The sequence below is a fragment of the Athene cunicularia genome, assembly GCF_003259725.1.
Source record: "Athene cunicularia isolate RWA chromosome 3 unlocalized genomic scaffold, athCun1 chr3_part1, whole genome shotgun sequence".
Classification (NCBI taxonomy): Eukaryota; Metazoa; Chordata; class Aves; order Strigiformes; family Strigidae; genus Athene; species Athene cunicularia.
This window is the reverse complement of record NW_020799097.1, coordinates 67,360,839-67,381,575: the sequence shown is the minus strand read 5'-3', so window position 1 is coordinate 67,381,575 and position 20,737 is coordinate 67,360,839. Positions and strand designations below refer to the sequence as shown.

Here is a 20,737-nt window from a genome sequence, read left to right as displayed (position 1 = left end):
CTCGTCCTGCACCTAGACTAGAATACATCTCTTAACGTATGTATCTGTGTGCCGCTAAAGTGAACAGAGTAGACAATATGATTTGCACTTTGCTTCCTTTTGTTTTGAATTCAAAGGCCATCCCTAATTGATGGAGGTTTCCTTTACGATGCACTTATTTTCAAATCCATCATGCCGTGCCTGTGCTGCCCCTTGCCTTCATGGATGCGCTGGTCTTTGACCCAGAACTGGTAAATGAACCCTGCAGGGAAATCATTAGAGAATTGGAATGGTTGTGGTGGAGGGTCCAAGGGTCAAACCATTACCTCCCCGTAAGACTGTCGACTTAAATTGGACTTCTTGCTTTTCGGAAGCAGGTCAAGTGTCAGGGACAGCTGAAGTGGTCAGGTACAAACTGATACAGATCATGGACACAGTTTGGGAGTTTTAGCTTAAAAAATTATGGCTAGGCAGGATGGATTTGTCTCATGATGCCTTCTCTTTGCTTCTTTAAGCAAAATTAAAAACCTGAGAAGTCAACAGGAGCCAACACTCTGGCATTAACATGCTATTTGTGATCTTTTGGCACAGCCATAATTTTTTTAAAGTAGTTGGTTCAACCTTTTTAGTCCTTCCTTGCAGTTTTCTTTGATTGAAAAATAATAAATGATATTTTGTAACAAGAAAATACCTCCATAATTCTTATGAGAAATATACCTCCTGCTCTTTTTTCCCTTCCTCAACTGTTCTTTGCATAATTTTTTCACACTCTTAAAAAATGTAAAATGACCTTTTTCAGACTGTATAAAATAAATATTTCCTGTTCCTAGAGGAAAAAACTATGTAGTAGTGCATCTATGGCATTGGCATAGACTGCTGAATATGAGAAAGTATTTAATGATTTAATATTTAGAAATGTGAAGCCCTTGAAATATTTTTGTAATGTTTATATCATTTCAAATGTATAACTATGTAAAATAAGTTTAAGATACCAAAAATGCCAAAAAGCCATAGGTGTCATGCTACTGAAATATGACCACAAACACTGAAGAGCAAAACAGATTATGCTAAAAAAAAAGAAGAAAACAAAGAGTCTGTGAAACCTGAAGTCCTTTTCACAGTAACTTCAAAGCACTGCAGAGGTCTCTTAGAAACATCCTTCTCCTTGGCTCTGCCCACTTCACCATACAGAGCACACAGCACTTAGTAGGTTTAAGACACTTTCTGACTTGTGTAAGAAATTCTCCCCTTCTGAAATAATTAATGAGATGCAAGAATTAACAGAAATGCACGTTTGAGCAAGTGGGCTGAAACCTGGCTCTTCATTTGAAATCGGTGGTAGAGGAGTGTTTCCACAGAAGTAAATGTGTTTTGATGAGGGAATATTAATTGCAACATTAATCAGATAAATTAATTGCAACGTTAATTTAATTGTCTGATAGGTAAATGTTTTAAAATATTAACAAAAAAAAAAAAAAGAGGAAAAAATGTTTAAATAGTACTTCGACTGAGATACCTGCTCTCAGAAATACCCATGCTTGAGACACACAAATCAAGAAGACGGAGATCTCAGAAGTCAACATGAAACTATTCACCATCTTCGACTGCGGAGGGACAGATCATGTGAGAACTGTGCTAGATCGCAGGTGGCCTACTGCGTGGCTTGCGATTCACGAAGCAGTCTTCCCAGCTTGGTTCTCTTATAGCTTTTACTCTGCAGGTGTAAGGAGGAACAGGAATATTAAGTTTCATGCATTTATCCTTTGACTATAGTTTGTTGTGGGCCTTCACGCCCACCTTAGTTTACACATTCATTTTCTTGGAAGTTCTTGCAATTATGATGATTTATTGGTAAGAAGGAAAATAGAAAACTTGAGTAAGAGAGAGAGACTGTATTTTATCAGACAAAACTTCCCTTTCTGCAGGGTGTCTGGTGGGTTTGCACGCTGCCTGCGGCGGGGACAACGTCTTTTGAGGCTGTGCGGCCCTGAGCGCGCTGGCAGCAGGTGGCAGATAACCGGCTTGTTAGTTGATGAGGCTCTGGGGCCCGCGCCCCGCTGAGCTCCCCGCTGCCAGCAGCGCTGTGGGCCTCTGCCCCGCAACTGGACACGCGGGTGTGCAGCAGCAGGTTGGCAGGGTTTGCAAAGGAGCTGCCTGCCAAGGTGCTGCCAGTGCAAGAGCCCTCGAGGGCCAAAGCAAGATGGTGGGCACTCGGGGAAACTCAGCACAGGGAAGAGACTGGAAATAAAGCAGCATCTCCATTTCTGTGCTTGCAGAAGGGATTACAGCCTGCCTCGTGCCCTGACGGCACCTTGCCTACTGATTGAGGGAGACTAAAGGTCAGCAATCTGTGAGATGTCTCCATGCCTACCGGCTGGTGGAAGGAAGCATCTGCTGTCCTCCTGTCCAGGTGGGCTGTGTTGAGAAGGCACTGACAGCACGGCGGGCAGCCTGCTGCCCAAAATACAAACCCTGCCTGAGCACAGAGGCTAAAGGAAGCAGGCTGGCAGCCTCTAAAAATTAAATAGGGAGATTTTTCATTCACAAGGACTGTTCCAACAACTCCTGATGCTGATAATGATGAATGGTGTGTAATGAAGGGCTGTGCAGCTGAGAGAAACAGTTCTTTGAACATGGCTTTTCCACTGTAGTGCATCAGGACTAACAACCCGACTTCCTTTGATAGCAGGTGATGGGACAGGAGGCAAACTGGAAGGAAAATTATTTTCCTGAGCTTCTCACAGAAAGCGTACAAGGCACCAGGGCTTTTGCTTGTCAGTCATGCAGTTTGTTTCAAAAGGGGAGAATTTGAGATAGCATGGATTAGAGTATCAGTAATGTTGGTCAAATTTCTAGTCAAAATTAGAAAGATGGGCATAACTGTTTAATGAACCAGTACATTAATGTTCAATACAGTTCACAGGATGGAGCAGTGTTTTGGGGTTTTTTTGGCAGGTAAGTAATTACTACCATCTCTCTCACACTGGAGGGGATGGTGAACGAGTAGTGTTCTTCTGGCTGCAGGCATCTTTAGTACCCCCCTGTACAACATAAGGCCTGTTATTTTACTTACTTTTAATTTAATGATGGTGTTTTCAAGGTCATGAACCTTTGAGCTTTCTTCATGTCTTTACATTTTTTTATTCCAGCATAAGAAATAGAAAATAAAAATATTCGAGAGATAGCATTGCTAATCTCTAAATTTCTCCTAATATTCTGAAAGACACTACATCTGCAACTTAAAATCAGTATTCATTACATGGTAGTGCTAATTTATTTAAATTGTGTCTAGTTTTACACAGAGCTCACTTTTCACTCATTTATATAAGTATGAATGTATGTAGATATATAAGGTGGGTATGTGTATCAGAGAGGTGAGATATTTTCCACTTGGCTGTTTGTTAACTTCTGACAGGAGATGAAGGTCTGCACTTGAGATCTTAGGAACTTTTCCCTTCCTTTGCACATTTGTGCCCCTAGAGTTACTGGTACTGTCTCCCCTCTGTTTCAAAATTCAGTTACAAAAGAAAGTTAACACTAAATGTCATTTTATAATTGCAATAATGATCACACAGCTGTGCTTTCCTAGTTGTATAATGCATGTCAGGATCAGTTTAGGAGCTCAGCCTCATTTCCTGTGCAGATGTAATTCTGGTGACCATTATTACAGTAGGAAAGCTCTCCTCTTTCATTGTGGCCACAGTCTGATGGAGGCCTGCATGGCATAACAGAGGCTGGCATAGAAGGATGTTGCAGTGCTGAGTTAGCTGTGTATAAGCTTTGACCAGTGCAGGAATCACGTGTGGGTGCATATAGACAGGGCAGCTGTAGACAGCATGAGCAGCTCATGTACGCGTGCCCCTGTATGCATAAAAAATAATAATAAAATATAACTTAGGTGTGTCTTCCTTTCTTAAGAAATGTTGTCTTTATTTATGAGCATGTGAAATTCTGAGGAGGAGCTCTTACACTTAAATGAACCTGCGAGCAGCCCATAGAAAAGCAAGTGCCTGCAGCGCTAATAATGAGAACTGACAAGGCGATCCTGCTGTGTTTATTTATGACCTTCTGCCTTTGTTAGCTCTTGTGAGAAATTCCTCTCTAACCATAACAATATTGCTGGAGCTTGGCACTGTGCTCAGGAATCCTACGGCGCCCTGAGGCCGCTCACTGGCACGGGTACAGCTCGCAACAGATTGGCATGGTTGTTGAAATTTTCATATGTTTTCCTTTTATTTATTTCTTTACTTAATTCATAAGGCTGTTTGTTTCTTTAGTATGTTTGTTTGTTCTGACAAGCACCCTTCAGAAGTATTTCGGGACTTCATTAGATCCCAACTTACTGATTTGCTTTTTTTCCTCCTTTTTGGTGGTCTAATGAATAGCTCAGAGGATGAAATGAGCCGTGGTTTGATAGTTCCATCAACTAGATCTTCTTATAAGTTGAGAGAGAGAGGGTTTTTTTTTTAAAGAAAGACAGCAGTGTATATATGCTGGCCCTATTTGTAACCTTCAGCATAACAGACTGCAAGTGGGGGACTGGGACGAGTGCTCAGGCACACGGCAGCAAAGCAGCAATGACTTTACAAGCCATGCAGCAAAACTTTCATCAGGTTAAGAACAATATTCTTCTTGATCTGTAGGTCTTACAGACCATGCCTTGATGCAGATGGCTGTTTTCCCATCTTTCTATCACACTCATTCCCCAGAAGACCTCTTGGCCTTGCTCCATAAGCTGTGTTACATAGCTCAGAGACAGATTTGGAGGATGGAGAATCAGCAATAGATAGGGCTGCACCGTGAAGGTCTGGTAGGACTGAAGTCTCTGTTTGCTTCATCTTGCAAGGACCAGGATGCAGCCATTGACAAATGCTGCAGTTCCTCAGGCTACTGTGTGTGATGTTGCATTTTCATCAGGGAACAGCAGCAGCAGCAGGAGAGAAGGGCAAAGGATCACTGCCTTACAAGATCCTGGCGGACCCTCTTTCAAAGACACTTCCAGCTGCAGCCCTTTTTTTCCACCTCTGTCATGTTACAGTCCAAATTCAGTGCAACTAGAATAGTGATCAGTGGGAAAAGAGTTCTATCTACAATATTTCATATAAGTGGCTTTCAAATACCCTGTCTCTGTGGGCTGTGGTATTGCAGTGGTGCTTGCTGGAGGGAGCCACAGCAGGGATGTAGCCTGGTAGGTGTTGGGGAAGGACGACTGGTACCTCGGGTGAAGGTCTGGGTAAAGCACTGTTGTATAGAAGAACAGGTGGGAGTGCCCTGTTCAGTAAGGCTCCACCAAATGTCCACCCGTGTGGTCCATGGAGCAGCAACTTCATTTTTGCCGATGACAGTTGCTGTACACTGAATCCTACTCATGCCTTCTTGGAATTTTTTCAGAGCACTTTTATTAGCATTACACTGAACTGGTAGTTCTGTGCAATACCAACCTCCTCCCTTCAAGTCAAGGAAAATTTTGGAGGAACCAACCTACTGAAAGGTTTAAAAGATCTTGGGACTCCCTGTCTATGATAAGAAAAAGCTGCAGCTTTGAAGCATGCTCAGGGACTCAAAAACTCACAGAAAGCTTTCACAATTCACCATGGAAGGAAGCCTTTCTATGATATATTAATTAAAGAACCAGTAGTAACTGGTATATTGCTTTTTCTGTAGATTGCATAGTCTGCATTGTTTAACACTTATGTAGTGACTCTTCACATTTCTCCTCATTTGTTAGATTTCAAGAGTGCACCTAAAATTATAAACCTGTTGGATAAAGATTAGCTTAATGCACGTCGTTATCTTAGCGTCGATATTCTTCTTTCCACCCCAAAAGCAAAGTTTGTGAGCCATGGCTGGGATAGCATGCTTAGCAGTAGACAGGGGAGGGTATTGGCCTTTCAGAATTTTTTATTAAAGCTTAATTGAAGCACTACAAGTTATCCTTCCTACTAGGGTAATCAAGACATTATTTCAAAAGAAGTCTGAGGCCAAGACACTTTCCTACAATTTCAAAAGCCTTTTGAAATTTATATAGAGGTTTCTGAAATGTGAGTTCTACACAAGTCTGTTAAAGCCGTATCATCTCAAAATATCGCATTCCCTTGCCGCTCAATTATTTTGCACAATAGCATGGCCAACCAGCACTGAATTACTGTGAGATGTGAATTCCAGAACTTGGGGTGATGAAGGAGTCTGGTTCTAGCTGGCATGTGCGAGAAATGATCTGCAAGTTTATTTTCTGCTTTATTACCGTCTTGGATTTCATTTCCCAACCTTCTCCCAGGTTACTGGAAAATGAAGAGGTGGGAGGGGTTGAGTGAACAGCTCTTGAAGCGTAATTGTTTGGTTTTGCTGCTGTGGCCCATAAACCTCAGAAAGGACTAAGAAGTTTGTGTGCATGGCGGGGGGTGTGGAGCAAAGCTGCGTCAGAGCGATCACAGCCCCGTTCATTTGTGCTTTACTGGTTGTTGAACTGTGCACCACAGGGGTCACGTTGGGTTCAGAAAAAGGAGAGAAACAAAAGAGAGAGAAGGATGAGAGATTCTTGTGTGATGCTGAGAGAATGAGTCTGGAGTGGCAAATTAAGCTGAATTTACTGCAGTATATGTTATGACACTTATTTCTGCATGATATCCCAATATAGCACTGCGTACCCAGTTTGTTCCAGTTTTGTTAAATAATAATTAATTAATCAATTTTGTTCTCTGAGGCAAGTCACCTTACTCAATTTCTTAAAAAAATAAACCTTTCTAACATTTATCACTCCTTTTGGTGTACACATTTTTCTGCTCCTTTCAGCTTCTGATTCTAGAGGAAGAGATGGGAAGTTACTGGAGCACCTGTGTTTTTGAAGTTTAAGATGTTTCTGTGGCTTATTTACCATCTCATTGAATTGCGGTATTTGGTTACAGGGTGTTGTGGGAGAGAGAAGAAAGAGACACAGTATGATGCATGCACAAGCCCTAAGCTAATAGAAAAACTATGTTTTGTAGATCTTATTCCCACGGTAACCTGCTGGGACATCCTTTTTATCAAACCATAACTCTACAAAGGGTATTAATATGTAAAAAAAAAAAAAAAAGAAAAAAAAAAGAAAAAAAAGCAAGTCTGTAGATCAAGAGCTTTTAAACTTTGGGCATACAGGTGTATAGATTCATCAGTTGTGTTTAAGCCCTTTATCGTGGTCCACCCATAGGTAGCCCTGGGCTGACAGAATAGCTCACTTGTTATCAACTTACTTAATTTAGGTCTGCTTTCGGTGATCGGTGGGCAATTGATTGTTGGACCAACACTTTTTCTTTTCTCTCAGCTATAGTCTCCAGATCAGAGGTCCAAACTTTATAACAGCATGGCCAATGCCATCTGAATGCAACATGGGATAGTCTGAGCAGCATATGTGGAAAGATGTTAATTTATAATTACGAAATAGGTGTGTTGTGACTCAGAGTATGTCTGTGGTAGTAAACAGTAAGGTACATTGAGCCATGTGAGGTTGTGTGGTCGTGTTTAAAGAGCATCTACGTGAGCTACCTTGCATAGACCTATTGAGAATCTCTGTGCTACAGTCACGTGTGGGTGTACTGCAGGATAGACATGGTGTGAATTTTACCACATTTCATGTTACAGCATTCTGAAGTGGTGTTTGCTCCTTTCTGCCTGAGCCACACCTGCAAAATCTCAGTTTTTTGAACGTGTAGTCTCAAGATAGAGGGTTTGTGGCTGACTGCATGTGATGCAGGTTTCCAAAAGTATGGTAGCCAGAGTATATGGAATAAAGGGAGTAAACAATAATTTCTAATGTGTATTACTGATGCTCCTGCTAAAATTTTAGGTCTCACTCAGATCTACTGACCCATATGCTCTTTTGGTAATGTCTTGTTCTTCTTTCTCATATGTTTTTGCCCAAATCCATGTTTGTCTTTCAAGGTACTCCTCTCCTTGCTTATAGGGTCTGATTTCTTTCTATATCAGCTGTGAAAGTAGAACAAGTAGGTAATGGGAGGGCGGAATAGCAGGTGCCTGGTGTTTTCCTTTTGTCTTTGTGATGGATCCCTTCTGGATTCAACATGGCCAGAAGCACAGATAGGAAAGGGGGGAGTTGCCCAGTAGCCATTCAAATTCTAAGCTTGGTGCAGAGACGAAGGAGGATAGCGATCCCCAAAATAACAAGCTCCAGAGAGCTTGAAAGGTTTTAGATCAGTGCATGTTTTCCTTCAGTCATCTTCCTCTCTTGTTTTATCCTGCAAGTTTAGTCTGTCTTGTCCCTGAGGAGGTAGCTTAGGCTGCATGATCTAGAAAATGGTTGTAATCCAGATACAGAAGAAGGAAGCTATGGCTCACCTCATTGTTCTTTATGTGAAAAAACCTTAAGTTTTTAACAGAAGGGTTTTCATGTTTAGGGATAGTTAAGATTGGCATTGAGGAAACTAGGGATAGGAAGTAGTATGAATACAACTAAATTTTATTAAGTTGCTGTTACACAAACTCAACTTTTCCTTCTTCATAGGGGCAATTTGTTGTGGTTTTCATTGATTTGGTTGTTTTAAATGTTGATGATTTATTGATGATAAATAGCTGATGCTGTAGCCACAAGAGTTGTTGGCTGAGAATTTTTCTTTGCTACAATACTGAAGAAACAAATGGCTCCTGAGGGTTTGTGGCTTTTTGTTTTCAAATTTTATTTCCAGAAATTCTACGTGCTAAGCATTCTCCTTCAGAGATAAACAGTGAAGTTTGTATCTTGAGAGATGCTGTGTTACTGTTTTTCTGTTCTGGAGATTTACTGTTTATTTTTGATATAAAAAAGTATCATTGTCAGACAAGCTGTGTGTCTTACCTGTATATAGTCCTTGTTAGACTTTATCAGTTTGCTTTGATAGCACATGGGTCATTAGTATTTATCGTTTCATACATGGGAGTTGATGTTTGTAAACTAGCAACTTTTTTTATGCCATTAGGAGATTTCTTGATGCAGCTGGAGACCTCAGGAGCCCCCTTTGCGTTAACTGCCAGGGAACTGCAGACCCTGTAATGAGTGGCACTCAGCACGGTCAGGGAGGTGTGCAGTTGCCTGGGCTTTCATCTTGTGCCTCAGAGCTACAGTGTCAGTTTTGAATTTCTAATTGCCCTAAGTTGTTTTTGCTGTAGAGCTCTTGTCTGGACAAGCAAATAAGATCCCATCGTGTATCAGTGTAGGCACAGAAGTGTTACTATATCGATTTTAGCAACTTCTTCTCATCCCGTGTATGACAGGTACGGGCGGGCATATCATGTTCTACTGTTCTTGGGCACCTGTATCCACAGGTCAACAATTTTTAGTTTAGGTTGTGTTGCAAACACAGATCCTTTGCTTGTTAAACAAATGTAGTAAGAAATTATCCTTCCTTTAAATGAACGGGGAATTGATTGCTACAATGAGGTGCCATATTCAGCAGACCAAAATCATATTCCTTGTTAGGGTGGCAGTCCTCCCTAGGCATTCAGGAGGGCTGGGTGCATCTCTTGATTCTCATGGGCTGTGCTGTTGCAGTGGTGTTCACTGCAAGCCTGCTGGCACGTCTGCAAGGAGGTGTGCCTCCAGCCACAGCCTCTCCTGCATGGTCTGTGTAGTCCTAACAGCTCAAGGTCCTTAATCTGAGATCCAAGCCAGTGACACTGCACCAACTCAACATGTCCACTTCGGTGTTCATATTGTAGGACCAAGAGTCACCTAAAAAAGGGAAAGAAGGAGAAAAGAACAGTGTCACTGTTTGGCTCTGACTTTGCAGTGAATCCACTTAAAATCCCTTATATTTGGCAGATTAAACATTCCCATTAATTGAGTGTTTGAAGAAAACATCATTTAAAGTCAGCAGCAAAATTCATACCAGCTTTAGTGAACATGTTTTTAAAAAAAAAAAAAAACAAAAAACACCAAGACAAAAAAGCAAACACACCTTTGCTCTTTTCCCACTATCAGCAAGTATTTATTAGAACTAACACTTAGAAACTGTTTTCTATGCACTTCTAATCAGGGAGGTTTTTTAAGACTGGGAATAAATTTTATATCCAAGTTACGAGTGAGAACTGTCCAAACCAGTCATTTGGTCATTTGCTTAGCAATTAGATAGTTGGCTTTTTATAGGTAATTTCTTGAAGACTGATGTAGTTCCAGGATCCCATAGGTTGAAAAGACAGCAGGCAGAGCACTGGCAGCGTGTTGTTTGCTTATGCTTTTTCTCAGTTGCTTGAGTGAGTGTAGGGCTTTTGGGGAAAAGATTTTGTGTCCTCGGGGACTTCCCTGTATAACTTCTTAGAGAAAGTATTTGATACTGATCACAGTCCTTGCAACACAATTTAGTAACTGAGTTATTTTGGGAAGCATGTGAGGTCTGCAGAATGAAGGGAATGTGTTTCCCCAGCAAGTGGTGCTTTGTCACTAAATTTAATTCAAGAAGCTAGTGTTTTTATCATATCCCTGGAATTTCCTTCATCTAGAATATTGCATGAATAATTTACCACATAAAGGTTAAAGTTAAAAATCTGGTTAAAAACACTACAATGTTTAGGAAGATGTTTTCTTCCTAAAAAATTTAGGAAGAAATTCTTTACTGTGAGGGTGGTGAGACACTGGCACATGTTGCCCAGAGAAGCTGTGGCTGCCCCCTCCCTGGCAGTGTTCCAGGCCACGTTGTTCGGGGCTTTGAGCAACCTGATCTATGGAAGGTGTCCCTGCCCATGGCAGGGGGGTTGGAACAAAATGATCTTTAAGGTCCCTTCCAACCCAAACCATTCTATGAGTCTATGATCTAGTATATCGAATAAAGTAAGACTGATGAGTACCATGACTAACTAAAAGTACCTCTACCCAACTACTGTAAAAGTTTGGATTTGTCTTGCAAGTAAGTTTTTAGTGTGAAACAAATCCTCTCCTTACCAATAGCATCTTCTGGGGTAGAGTTGTGCCTGTCAATAAAAATTGAGCTTTTTCCTCAAGGAGGTGATTGAAATGGAAGTCATCTTGTCTACTTCTCCAGACTTTGAATTAACAAGATTCAGAGAATTAACCTTGTTTTCTGTCCCTGAATTCATTTCAGTAAGTGGTGTAAAAGGCACTTTAGCAAAAATGTAATGGCAGCCTTGCTGTCTCCTGTTAAAGAATTTTTTTAAGGATATACATTAGGTATGTTTGGTGTGCTTAGTTGAGGGTCACAGCATAGCTGGTGTGGAAGACACCTATGTAGGGGGTAGCAGCCTTTGAAAATGGAAGGATTTTCCTCATGGTCCCCATCATTGCTGTGCCCATGTGTTTTACCAGTTGCGCAGGCGATGGGAGGCTGTTAGCTCACTCGCTGCCTTGACAATGTGACCAGCAGGGCCTTTGGAAGACTTCTTGAAACATGCTATTATAGGCTGCTTTGTGATGAAAAGAGGTCTTACAAATATCTTGAAATTTAAACAGAGCTATTGTGGGTTTTCCCTTTGTGTGCGTATGTGTGTTTGTCAGCCAAATCATTTGTTCAAAGTTAATCTCAATTACAGAGCATATTGTTCATAATCCCCCATGGCTCCAAAACAATAGCAGAGTGTATGTCTGCTTGAATATATATTTACATACTTACATGTAAAATATGTTTGCTTGTATATATAATTTTACTTCTAAAGTGGTGATTCATGTTAAGGAGATGGATATTTCATGCAGGATCATGTCTTTTGAGCAACACTATTCTCCATCCTAACAAAAATACAGCAGAAGTGCCTGAATGGAGTGAGCAGGGCTTTGATTCTGCAGCCAGTCGGTTGCTGCGGTTCCCTACACGTAGTGTTGGGATTTGTGCTAGCAAAACCGATGGTAGGGTAGAATCTGGGTTTTTTGACTTCTTGGAGACAGGGAGGTTTTATGTGTCTTTAATTTTAATGCCTACAGAATACCTCTGCTTTTCTTCTGCTCCATGAGCATAAAGGAACCAATAGGCAATAGTTGGGAAGTTTAAATAAATCCCAGGATGTATGTGCTTTGCACAATTCCTTCTAGACAGCCCCAAACTACAGTAACCTGTCAGTGAATTTAGGGTGTTATATAGCAGACTAGGAACTCAGTTAGCAAGGTGCTCTACACTTTCCCTTTTTACTGATTTCAGAGAAGGTGCTCAGCATTTTTCAACTGTAGGTATTTAGCAAGGGATCCCTTTAATAAAATCTTTTTTTATGTCTGCTAAGACACTCTTGAGCAAAACCGGCAACTGCATGAAGTGTTTGTGGTGTAAATTTTTGCTCTGTGGTGAATGCTTTAATCCTGTCACACTCTGTGTGTGATGTTGTGGTGGTATTATCAAGGTGCTACAGTCTCCTTTTTGCTGTTTATTGAATCCAGGTGTTGTCCTTGAGTAAATTAATGTTATTATATTATATATTGGTGTTTGTTTTTCTTGTGCTCTCTTTGTAAGTAACTTTTGGTTTCCTGGTTTATATATAAGCAGTTTGCTTCCTTCTACCCCTTGCTGGCCACATTGCAATAGTAAATTGGTGTGCAGTTTCAAGAGTGTCTCTCCTGTCAGTCCGATAAGATCATACCACCAGGAAGGCATAACATTATAATCCCAAGCACAATGTGATCCTGTTCATTTTAGCTCTTGTACTTGTCAGAGGGACAAGAATAAAGGTTGTGCATGGGTGGAAGGTGAGGCTAGAAGTGAAGATAGTCGGAGATGAAACACTTTGCTAAAAGAGATAAATCCTGTGCAGGGTATTTCAGTTTGTAATCAAGGTATTATCTAGAAATGAACTTTGAAAGCTGGCTGGGGTGTTCTGAATAATACAGGATGTAAAGCTGACAGAGAGAATACAGAATTGTAATATGAATTTGTGACCGGTGAAAAAAATCACTTTATCATAAATTTTTTTCATAGATTTGGTGCCACATTTGAAAATATACCAATACTATAGGCAAGAATAGTAAGATTACTTTACAAGAGACAGATCTACAAGAAACAAGAGGTTTCTGGTAATTCTAGACTTGCTACATTTTACTGGAAGAAATGATTGCTTTCCAGAAAAAGCCTCTGAAAAGAGGCAAAATTTAAGGCATGCCTTAGGGTACGGGGACTTCAGCCCCTTAAAAGAATCCCAGCAATTACCTAACCTGCCAACTTTCCAACAAGATAAATGGAAGCACTGTAGCTTGAAGGTGCCTTGGTTTGAATGAGATGCAGTAAGTAAGGTCTCTCTGTTCTTTACAGGCATCATAGATCTGATAGTACTTATAAAAGAAGAATAGAGTTGGTGCCCTGCTGACTAAATTGTCCTCTAGAGGAGTATTAGTTACAGAGCTTCTTTGTTAACTAGGCTGTATGCTTAAACCACTGTGAATTTCTCTTATTAGTAGGCTTTTTAATAGCTTTACATATGGATATGCTAAGTAAATGCAAGTATGTCCATGTAATTTACGTATATAATGTGTACGTGTACAGTATTTTATATATAAATAAATGTTTGTGATGTGGAAATTGCATGTGACTTCATTACTGTTCTGTTAAACCGAAGTAAAAGCAAGCATTAAAACACTGATAATAGGAGAACAGTAAGTCGACTTCTGCTCTTTCTGTCTGGGTGCTTCACATAAAGTCTTTCTTCTCCTTCTCTTTAATTTCCCAATTAGCTTTTGTGGATAACAGAGGTGTTTCTAAAGCCTTTGTATGCTGGAAGTTTCCCAGTTGCTCGCCTGCTCAGGCTTAGAAGACTAGGTAAGGCCACGAAGTGTATGTTAAACAAAAAACACAAAGTAATGATCTGCAAACCACCCTGTGCAGAGTAGCTGATATTTCTCATTTTAGCCCGCTGTAACACAAAGTAAAGGTTGTGTAGCGCAGCCCAGGCATCTAGATAGGCAACAGCCTTTTGTGGCATCCTGAGAGCAACCTCATTATCAGCTTTCTTGATGGGTCTGACGCATTAATGCTACCTTACATCCTTGGCAGATGGGTTGATTGTGAAGTTCCCCAGACCAGGAGGAAATCCCAGTGCTACGCTGAGCCCACGTGTGGAGCACAAGGCCCCACAGGTGTGCTGAGCCCGCCTGGCTGCTCTCTCTGCAATGTACTGAGGGAGAGTGGTGTGGCTCCCCTCTTTAAATAGACTGGCATCATGCAAGCTTTCCTCTTTCTTTTCCGCTTTTGTGAAGGAATTGTATCGGGTTGGTGAGGAAATCCCTGGAAGGCAGGCATTTGAGGAAACTTCCGCATGGGACTCGTCATTCCAGCCCCGCTGGGAGGCTGGAGAAGTCAGATGCGACCTGATGGGAAAAGTGAACTTCATTCCTGGCCCCAGGCTCTTTCGCATGCACACGCGGGGCAAGCTGGGGAGATGCTGTGGAGAGCGGTCAGATTTTGCCTTGGTCTCTGAACAACAGATAATTTCATCACAGACAGTGATAACTGCATCATGGCTTTTTGTTATTTTGGCGTGTTTGTTTTTCAAGTACTTCATGCCTTGCCGAAACAAATGAAAGCTCTAATCCACACATGCTTTTAAAATCTTTGTTATTCTAAACATAAAATGCTGTGTTTTCTGTATCTTCTATCAGTTGGTTGCCTATCTGTTGTTCTTTGCACAGAATTTGTATTCCTTTCAAATAGGCTCTATTCTGCTACATTTGGTTTTCAGGCATTTGTTATATGCTTTTCAGCAGCATTTGTTTTATCAGCACTTCCTGCAGCATTTGTTACACATCACGACAGCAACGATTTGATTCCATTTAGAAGAATACCATGTTATGTATGGAAAAGCAGTAATTGCTTACCTGTTTGCCAAATACATTCTACTGTGAAAAATCTCTAGCATTGCTCTGTACAGTATAAAACGGTGTTATTTCTTGCTTACATTTTCTACTAGTTAATAGTTTTGAGAAAGAAACAATGAAAATAGTTCATTGTCCATTTCACAATTAAATTTCCATTTGTAGGTACCTAGAAATCTACTCCTGAGTGAATGCAGAGTTCACACGTAGATTGACGTTTCAAACTTAATTTTTGCTTTTCATATACCTAATGAAATACATGTACAATTATGTGCTTGTCAGAAAAGCAGAATTAACCTGTGGTGAGAGTTGTGCTTGAAGTATTTGTGGAAATTTGTTGGAGCAGAGAGCTGAGTCTGGGTGGGTTGTAGTTACTACCTTTATGCATGAGGAGAAATAACACATAGAATTCTGGGTGGCTTCTAATGAATGTTATTGGTGTTTAAACTGTTAATCCTGCTCTTTCCATGCCTTGGAAGATGTACTGTATCTGTCTGTTAGGAGAGACTGGCGGTGAGCCTCCCTCATAACAGAGGTAGTCAGCCAGCATCAGGCAGGACTCTAAATACACCACTTGGCATTGTAACTTCTAAAAATAACCTTATTTTTTGTTACAGAAATTAGGCAGCAGTAAGGCTTTGCTTCCTGAACTCTTAGCTCAGGCAGAGCCCAGTTCCTTTTGTGCTGTGGGAGTGACAGTCTTGTCTACAGTGCAACCACTTGCATGAGCCAGACAAGTGAAGTCAGTATCAGCCAAAGTAACACACTCTGTCATCCTAATTATTGGAAGCCTCAAAGGTCATTTAATGACCTGGTTTATACGTGAGGTAGCTCTCTGCCTCTTGTTTCTGTCTTAATTCACTAATAGAAATAGTAATGTGCTCCTCAACTTGTGCTTTGCCAATAGCCATGGAACTACAGCTATCTTGGCACTTTTCAGTTTCTATGAGATTTTACTGTGATGCTTAGGAATTAACATTTTTTCCTGACAGTTATGGGATGTGCACTTGCTTTGTCACAGCATTCTTGGGTTTTCATGTCTGATTTTACAATGATTTAAAAAAACAAATGACACCCACAAGATCCAAAGACCAGTATAACTCCCATGTTACAGCTTCAGAGAATATGCCTGGCAATTCATAGTTAGAATTCAGATGGGCTTTAACCTATGCAGGAGATTTCTCATTGAAAATGCAGCAGTTACGAACTAGAATGGTGCAACTGCTTAGCAGTGTATTCAAATGAAATTGCTGAGAAACCTTGAGTTGGACGCTGGTACTTGATGGAAATAGAGAAGCAGCCTTCCTTGCTCCTAGGTGGCCAGTGGGCCCTGTGCTGCTGCTGAGGGCAGGCCCTCTTCTTGTGTCTCTTCTACAAGGTGAAGGAGCTGCATGCAAGTGTTAGAACATCTGAATATTATAGACCATTCTTCCCTTGTTTTGGTGATGGTTTAGAGTGACATATATAAGCTGTGATTGTAATGGTGGCAAACCCCAAAATGAAAGACTGTGTGAAAGTGAAACTGATGTATCATTTTCATTAGTTTTAGTATGCTCAGGCAGAATTTGTGGGATTAATTTTGAAAGCTTAATCCAGATGGAAAAGGTTAAATTCAATGTTGAGTGAATTTGGTTCCAATTCATTTGTTACCCTTGCCTGTTCTTTTTCTCAAAAGAATTAAAGATTAAGCTGAGAATTGTACATACTATACTTGGGTTTTGCCATCATTTAACTACATGAGCCAATGTTAAAGACCACCTATCAGTTATCTGCTGCAATAAGTAAACAAACGAACCTTGTTGCCATGCCAGCTCTCGAGTCCTGTGGCCTGAGTATTAGTTCATAAGGCTACTTAAGTTCTTTTTTCTTTTTTCCTCAGGATTTATCTGGATCCATTGACGACTTGCCGACTGGAACTGAAGCAACCCTGAGCTCAGCTGTTAGTGCGTCAGGCTCTACGAGCAGTCAAGGGGAGCAGAGCAACCCTGCACAGTCTCCGTTCTCCCCTCATGCTTCTCCACATCTCTCTGGCATCCCTGGGGGCCCATCGCCTTCCCCTGTAGGCTCTCCTGTTGGGAGCAACCAGTCAAGATCTGGTCCCATTTCTCCAGCGAGTATTCCAGGTAAGTTTGTTCCAACAAACAAAATTAAGCCAATAGATGATGGGTTTGCTAAATAAATATTTATATATTCCAAATCCATTTATTTTCTGAGAATCCTGCATTTTCAGGGCCTTTTCCTGAAAAAAAATGCATACTTAAAGCAGGGGTAAATTCTGTCTAAACTTCAACTGTCAAGCCCTCAGAGTGCTCAAAATTTTGAACTTGATTCCGCCTATGTGTTTGATAAAGGTCTTTATCATCAACCAATGCTAATACTTGATCATAATTTTTGTATTTGGTTTGTGTGTCATCTATCTGTCGCATATTTATCTCTATTATTTACAGGGTCCCTTTTTTGTTTTTACTGTGTATTTTTGTTGAGTTTGGCTCTTGGACTTCTATGGTGGTTTCAGACCTGCAGGATAAGGCAGAGATTTTCCAACCCTTTATTGCGATAATGCAAGTTTGGACATGAGTATGAAATACCGTATGAAATACTTCTTAATATTTGCAAAGGTCAACAAGTTATTAGGAATCCAGCGCCACCAGTAATAATTGAAATGCCAGTGGCATGCTTGCCACTTGCTTTCTTATGCCACATAGAGACACAGTCATTCATGTACATTGAGAAATTTGTGGAAATCTGCTAAGATACCTAGAAGAAAAAAAAGGCATGTATTAATTCCAGTTCTTACCTTGTTCCCACCCATCTGGCATGTTATTTGCAGGGGGTCAGGCAGCAATGTGTATTTGGTATTTCAGATGAGTTTATTCTCTTTCTGATGCTCAAGTTTTTTATTATTTTCTGACATTTTGAATGCTCGGGGAATTCCTAAGAATACAAGAGTGCTGACATTACCCCAGGAATAACATCAGTTGCTGACAAAACCACAAAAAAATCAACATGGAGCTCAGTTAAAAGAAACAAAAGCATTGATGCCTTTTCATTAGATGTGCTGTAAACAAAATGAAGGTTAAAATTCAGTGAGTAGCGTGTGTTTCGGCATTCAATACAAAGGTGTCTGTGTAAAATGTATGTGCCTGTTTGTATACAGAGGTTAAACTCAATAAGAAAAGGGGAGTAAGCTCAGTACACAGAGGAATGTTGCATACTAAATGTGGCCTGAGCATGTCGAGCCCTGACGCTGCATGCATGCCCTGCAGTTTTTCTTCCCTCTCCAGCCGCTCTGACCGGCAGCATGTGCTCAGGTGGGGCAGGAATAGCAAGGACAGTGGCAGAAGTGAAGTATTTGCATTATGTGCAGTATGGTGGCTTTGTATTTGTGGCGTATTTCCCAGTACCTGGCACAGAAGCCTGTCCCTGTTGTTGAGTGAAGCCAGATAGTTCACCTAGCCGGAAGGGTAATATTTTCCCACAGTCAGATTCAGGCAAGTAAATGGATGCATTTTAGAAGTCTGATTGTTGAATAGGGAAAGAACATTGTGGCACTGAAAATAGCTTTACTTTAGTGTCATGATAGATAAGGATGGGAGCAAGACAGTGTATAGGGGAAAGTAATAACTTTTATGAAACTAGTTGAACCCTGTGCGGTAAAAATAGAAGGGATGTGGGCCCAAAGGCCAGGGTCAGAGTTGCTTCATCACTTCAGCTGAGCCCAAAAGCTCATTTTTGTGACTGGCCTAGTGAAAAGTATTGCCTCTTCATACAAACTGTGCCACCATTTTGCATGGTGGTTTTCTAGTCTGCTGTGGTAACACAAAAGCAGCTCTTCCTCAGGAAGGGGTTTTAATGCATGGTGCTAAATCAGAATCGCCTGCCACTGTTTGCCTGGCATGGGTGAGCTCCTGGTCTCTGCAGCTCTTTTGCTAAAGGTGAAGTCCCAGGCGTGAGCTAATACAGCGCTCTCCGGAGGGGAGCTGGGCAGCTGCGGTAGCATTGCTGCTGCCGCTGCTGCGTTTCTCAAGCTTCAAAATGACATGAGCAAGGCTGCTATTTAAAACCCTGCGACTAGTGGGATGCCACCGGGTGCTGGGGCTTTCAAGCAGTATGAATTGGACTGTGCTTTCACCTAAGCGTATTCCCATCGTTGTGCTTCATTACCAGGACGTTGGTAGCTTTTTTCATCAGCCATATTCACAAGACCCTATGAAAAAGTAATACACAGCTCGTTTGCATTTCTGTGGCTTTTTGCAGTGTTCAGGTTGTGGCCGTTTTTAAACACAGATTGTGTAGTACAGTGTCTCGCCTTTAATAATTTTGTTCACTGCTATTTTCCTCTCCGTTCTCACCCTACCCTTGTTTGTTCTGACCTCATTCCTCTCCTATTACCTCCTGCGATGTTGTGCCACAGCTTCTCCATGTGACATAGATTGGCTCTTTCAATCATTCTCTCTCCAGCAAGTCATTGTAAAATGAGCAGCTGTTGTGTTGCTGATAGCTATGGCTAGGAAAAGCCAAAATGTTGCAGGGGGTTCTTGGTGGGAAGGCCGTTAAAATAAAGGTGTTGCTTTCCCAGGGTTTACTGGAAGAGAAGCATCCTTTTCCCAGTGCCTCCTTCCTTGCAACAAAATTGAAGACTAATTTAACATCAAAAGGGCAGACAAACAAACAGCCCCCTATTAAACCTCCCAAATGGCTGATTCTCTTCCACGGCGTGTTTAAGCTGTCTCCCCACCCTACCGCAAGCCTGCCGCCCCGCATTGCTTTCTGCCGCACGCCGCAAATTTCACGGGAATGGACTGGCACAGGCAGCTCTGACATTGGCACGTCCCTAGCTCAGTGGGCATTTCCTTCCTGTGCTCTCTGAAATACTGGACGGATATTTTGTGTGGTAAGTGGCACACATATATACAGCCTTTGTTTCCATTCGCGTTACTGGAATAGACCAGGGAGATTAACCCCTAAGAGCAGAAAAAGCAACTTGGAAGATTTTTTTCAGAAAGATAGTTTTTCTCTCAAAATGGTAACCCTTCTTGTTCAGACACACATTCATTACAGGACTGAAGTCCTATTCTTTTATGATTTTTAGGGATTCAAAATGGCATTCTGATTTTCTATTAAGTAGATCATTATTCTGCTTAGCCAGAAATCCTGATCTCTTTATTTTGTAGCCATCTTCGTAATTAGGGTACGTGTTCTTCCAAAGAATGAGATGTGATGCCCTGCATTGCTTTGGGTCTTGAACTGTGCCTGATTCAACCCTAAACCATTAGTGGAAGCTGATGCAGCACATCATCAAAATGCACTGCTGTTGCCAGAAGATTTAGTGGCTGTTAATTTCACTTTTCTCTCTTTTTTTTTTTTTTTTTTTTTTTTTCCTTTCCCTCCTGCTCCAGCCATTCCAGTTTACTAACAAAGCAAAAATGTAAATAAGCTAAACTCCCCTTTCTCCCCCCCATCCCCAATTTTGATCTTACTGGCCAAAGGCTTTTGTCAGCTCTTTCTCCCATGCGGTGTAAGGAGCAAAATTTTTTAATATTAAGAGTTCTGTGGAAGATTGCTGATAGGCCAGGAATCCCTTAACCCATGATGAACAAGCAGATTTTGTAGGAGTTAATAGATTCTATTATTTTTAAACCTCTGCAGCAATTTTTATCTGTATAGAAGAGAAGGGTATGCTGTACTAATAAGGAATAGCAAATGCCATTCAGAAAAATGTAACACTATTTTTTTTTACATAGATCAGTGTTTTGACTTGCGCTTTTAATACGTTACATTTACTTTCTAAATAAACAAGCTTATTTCCACTCTGTTAAGCATCAACTGTGATGTTTTTATTACAATTGTATTGATGTCTCCTTTCACCAAGGAGCTTGGATACAGCTGGAGTTACAATTTTCAGGAAGAAATTCATGTGTGGATACTCTCACTTAGAAATGTTATTGCCAGTCAATTTATGCTAACCAGTGGTGAGCACCCTCTTCTGAT

The 20,737-nt window shown here is 41.0% G+C and overlaps 1 protein-coding gene across 4 annotated transcripts in view; it reads left to right on the top strand.

The window, feature by feature from the left end:
* Nucleotides 1-20,737, top strand: part of ARID1B (AT-rich interaction domain 1B) — a 302,045-nt gene that overhangs the window by 182,729 nt on the left and 98,579 nt on the right. For all 4 annotated transcript variants that reach the window (XM_026844507.1, XM_026844506.1, XM_026844505.1 and 1 more), the window contains exon 4: nt 16,626-16,869. In XM_026844507.1, the coding sequence (XP_026700308.1) occupies nt 16,626-16,869 (244 nt within the window). The remainder of the gene's footprint in view (nt 1-16,625; nt 16,870-20,737) is intronic.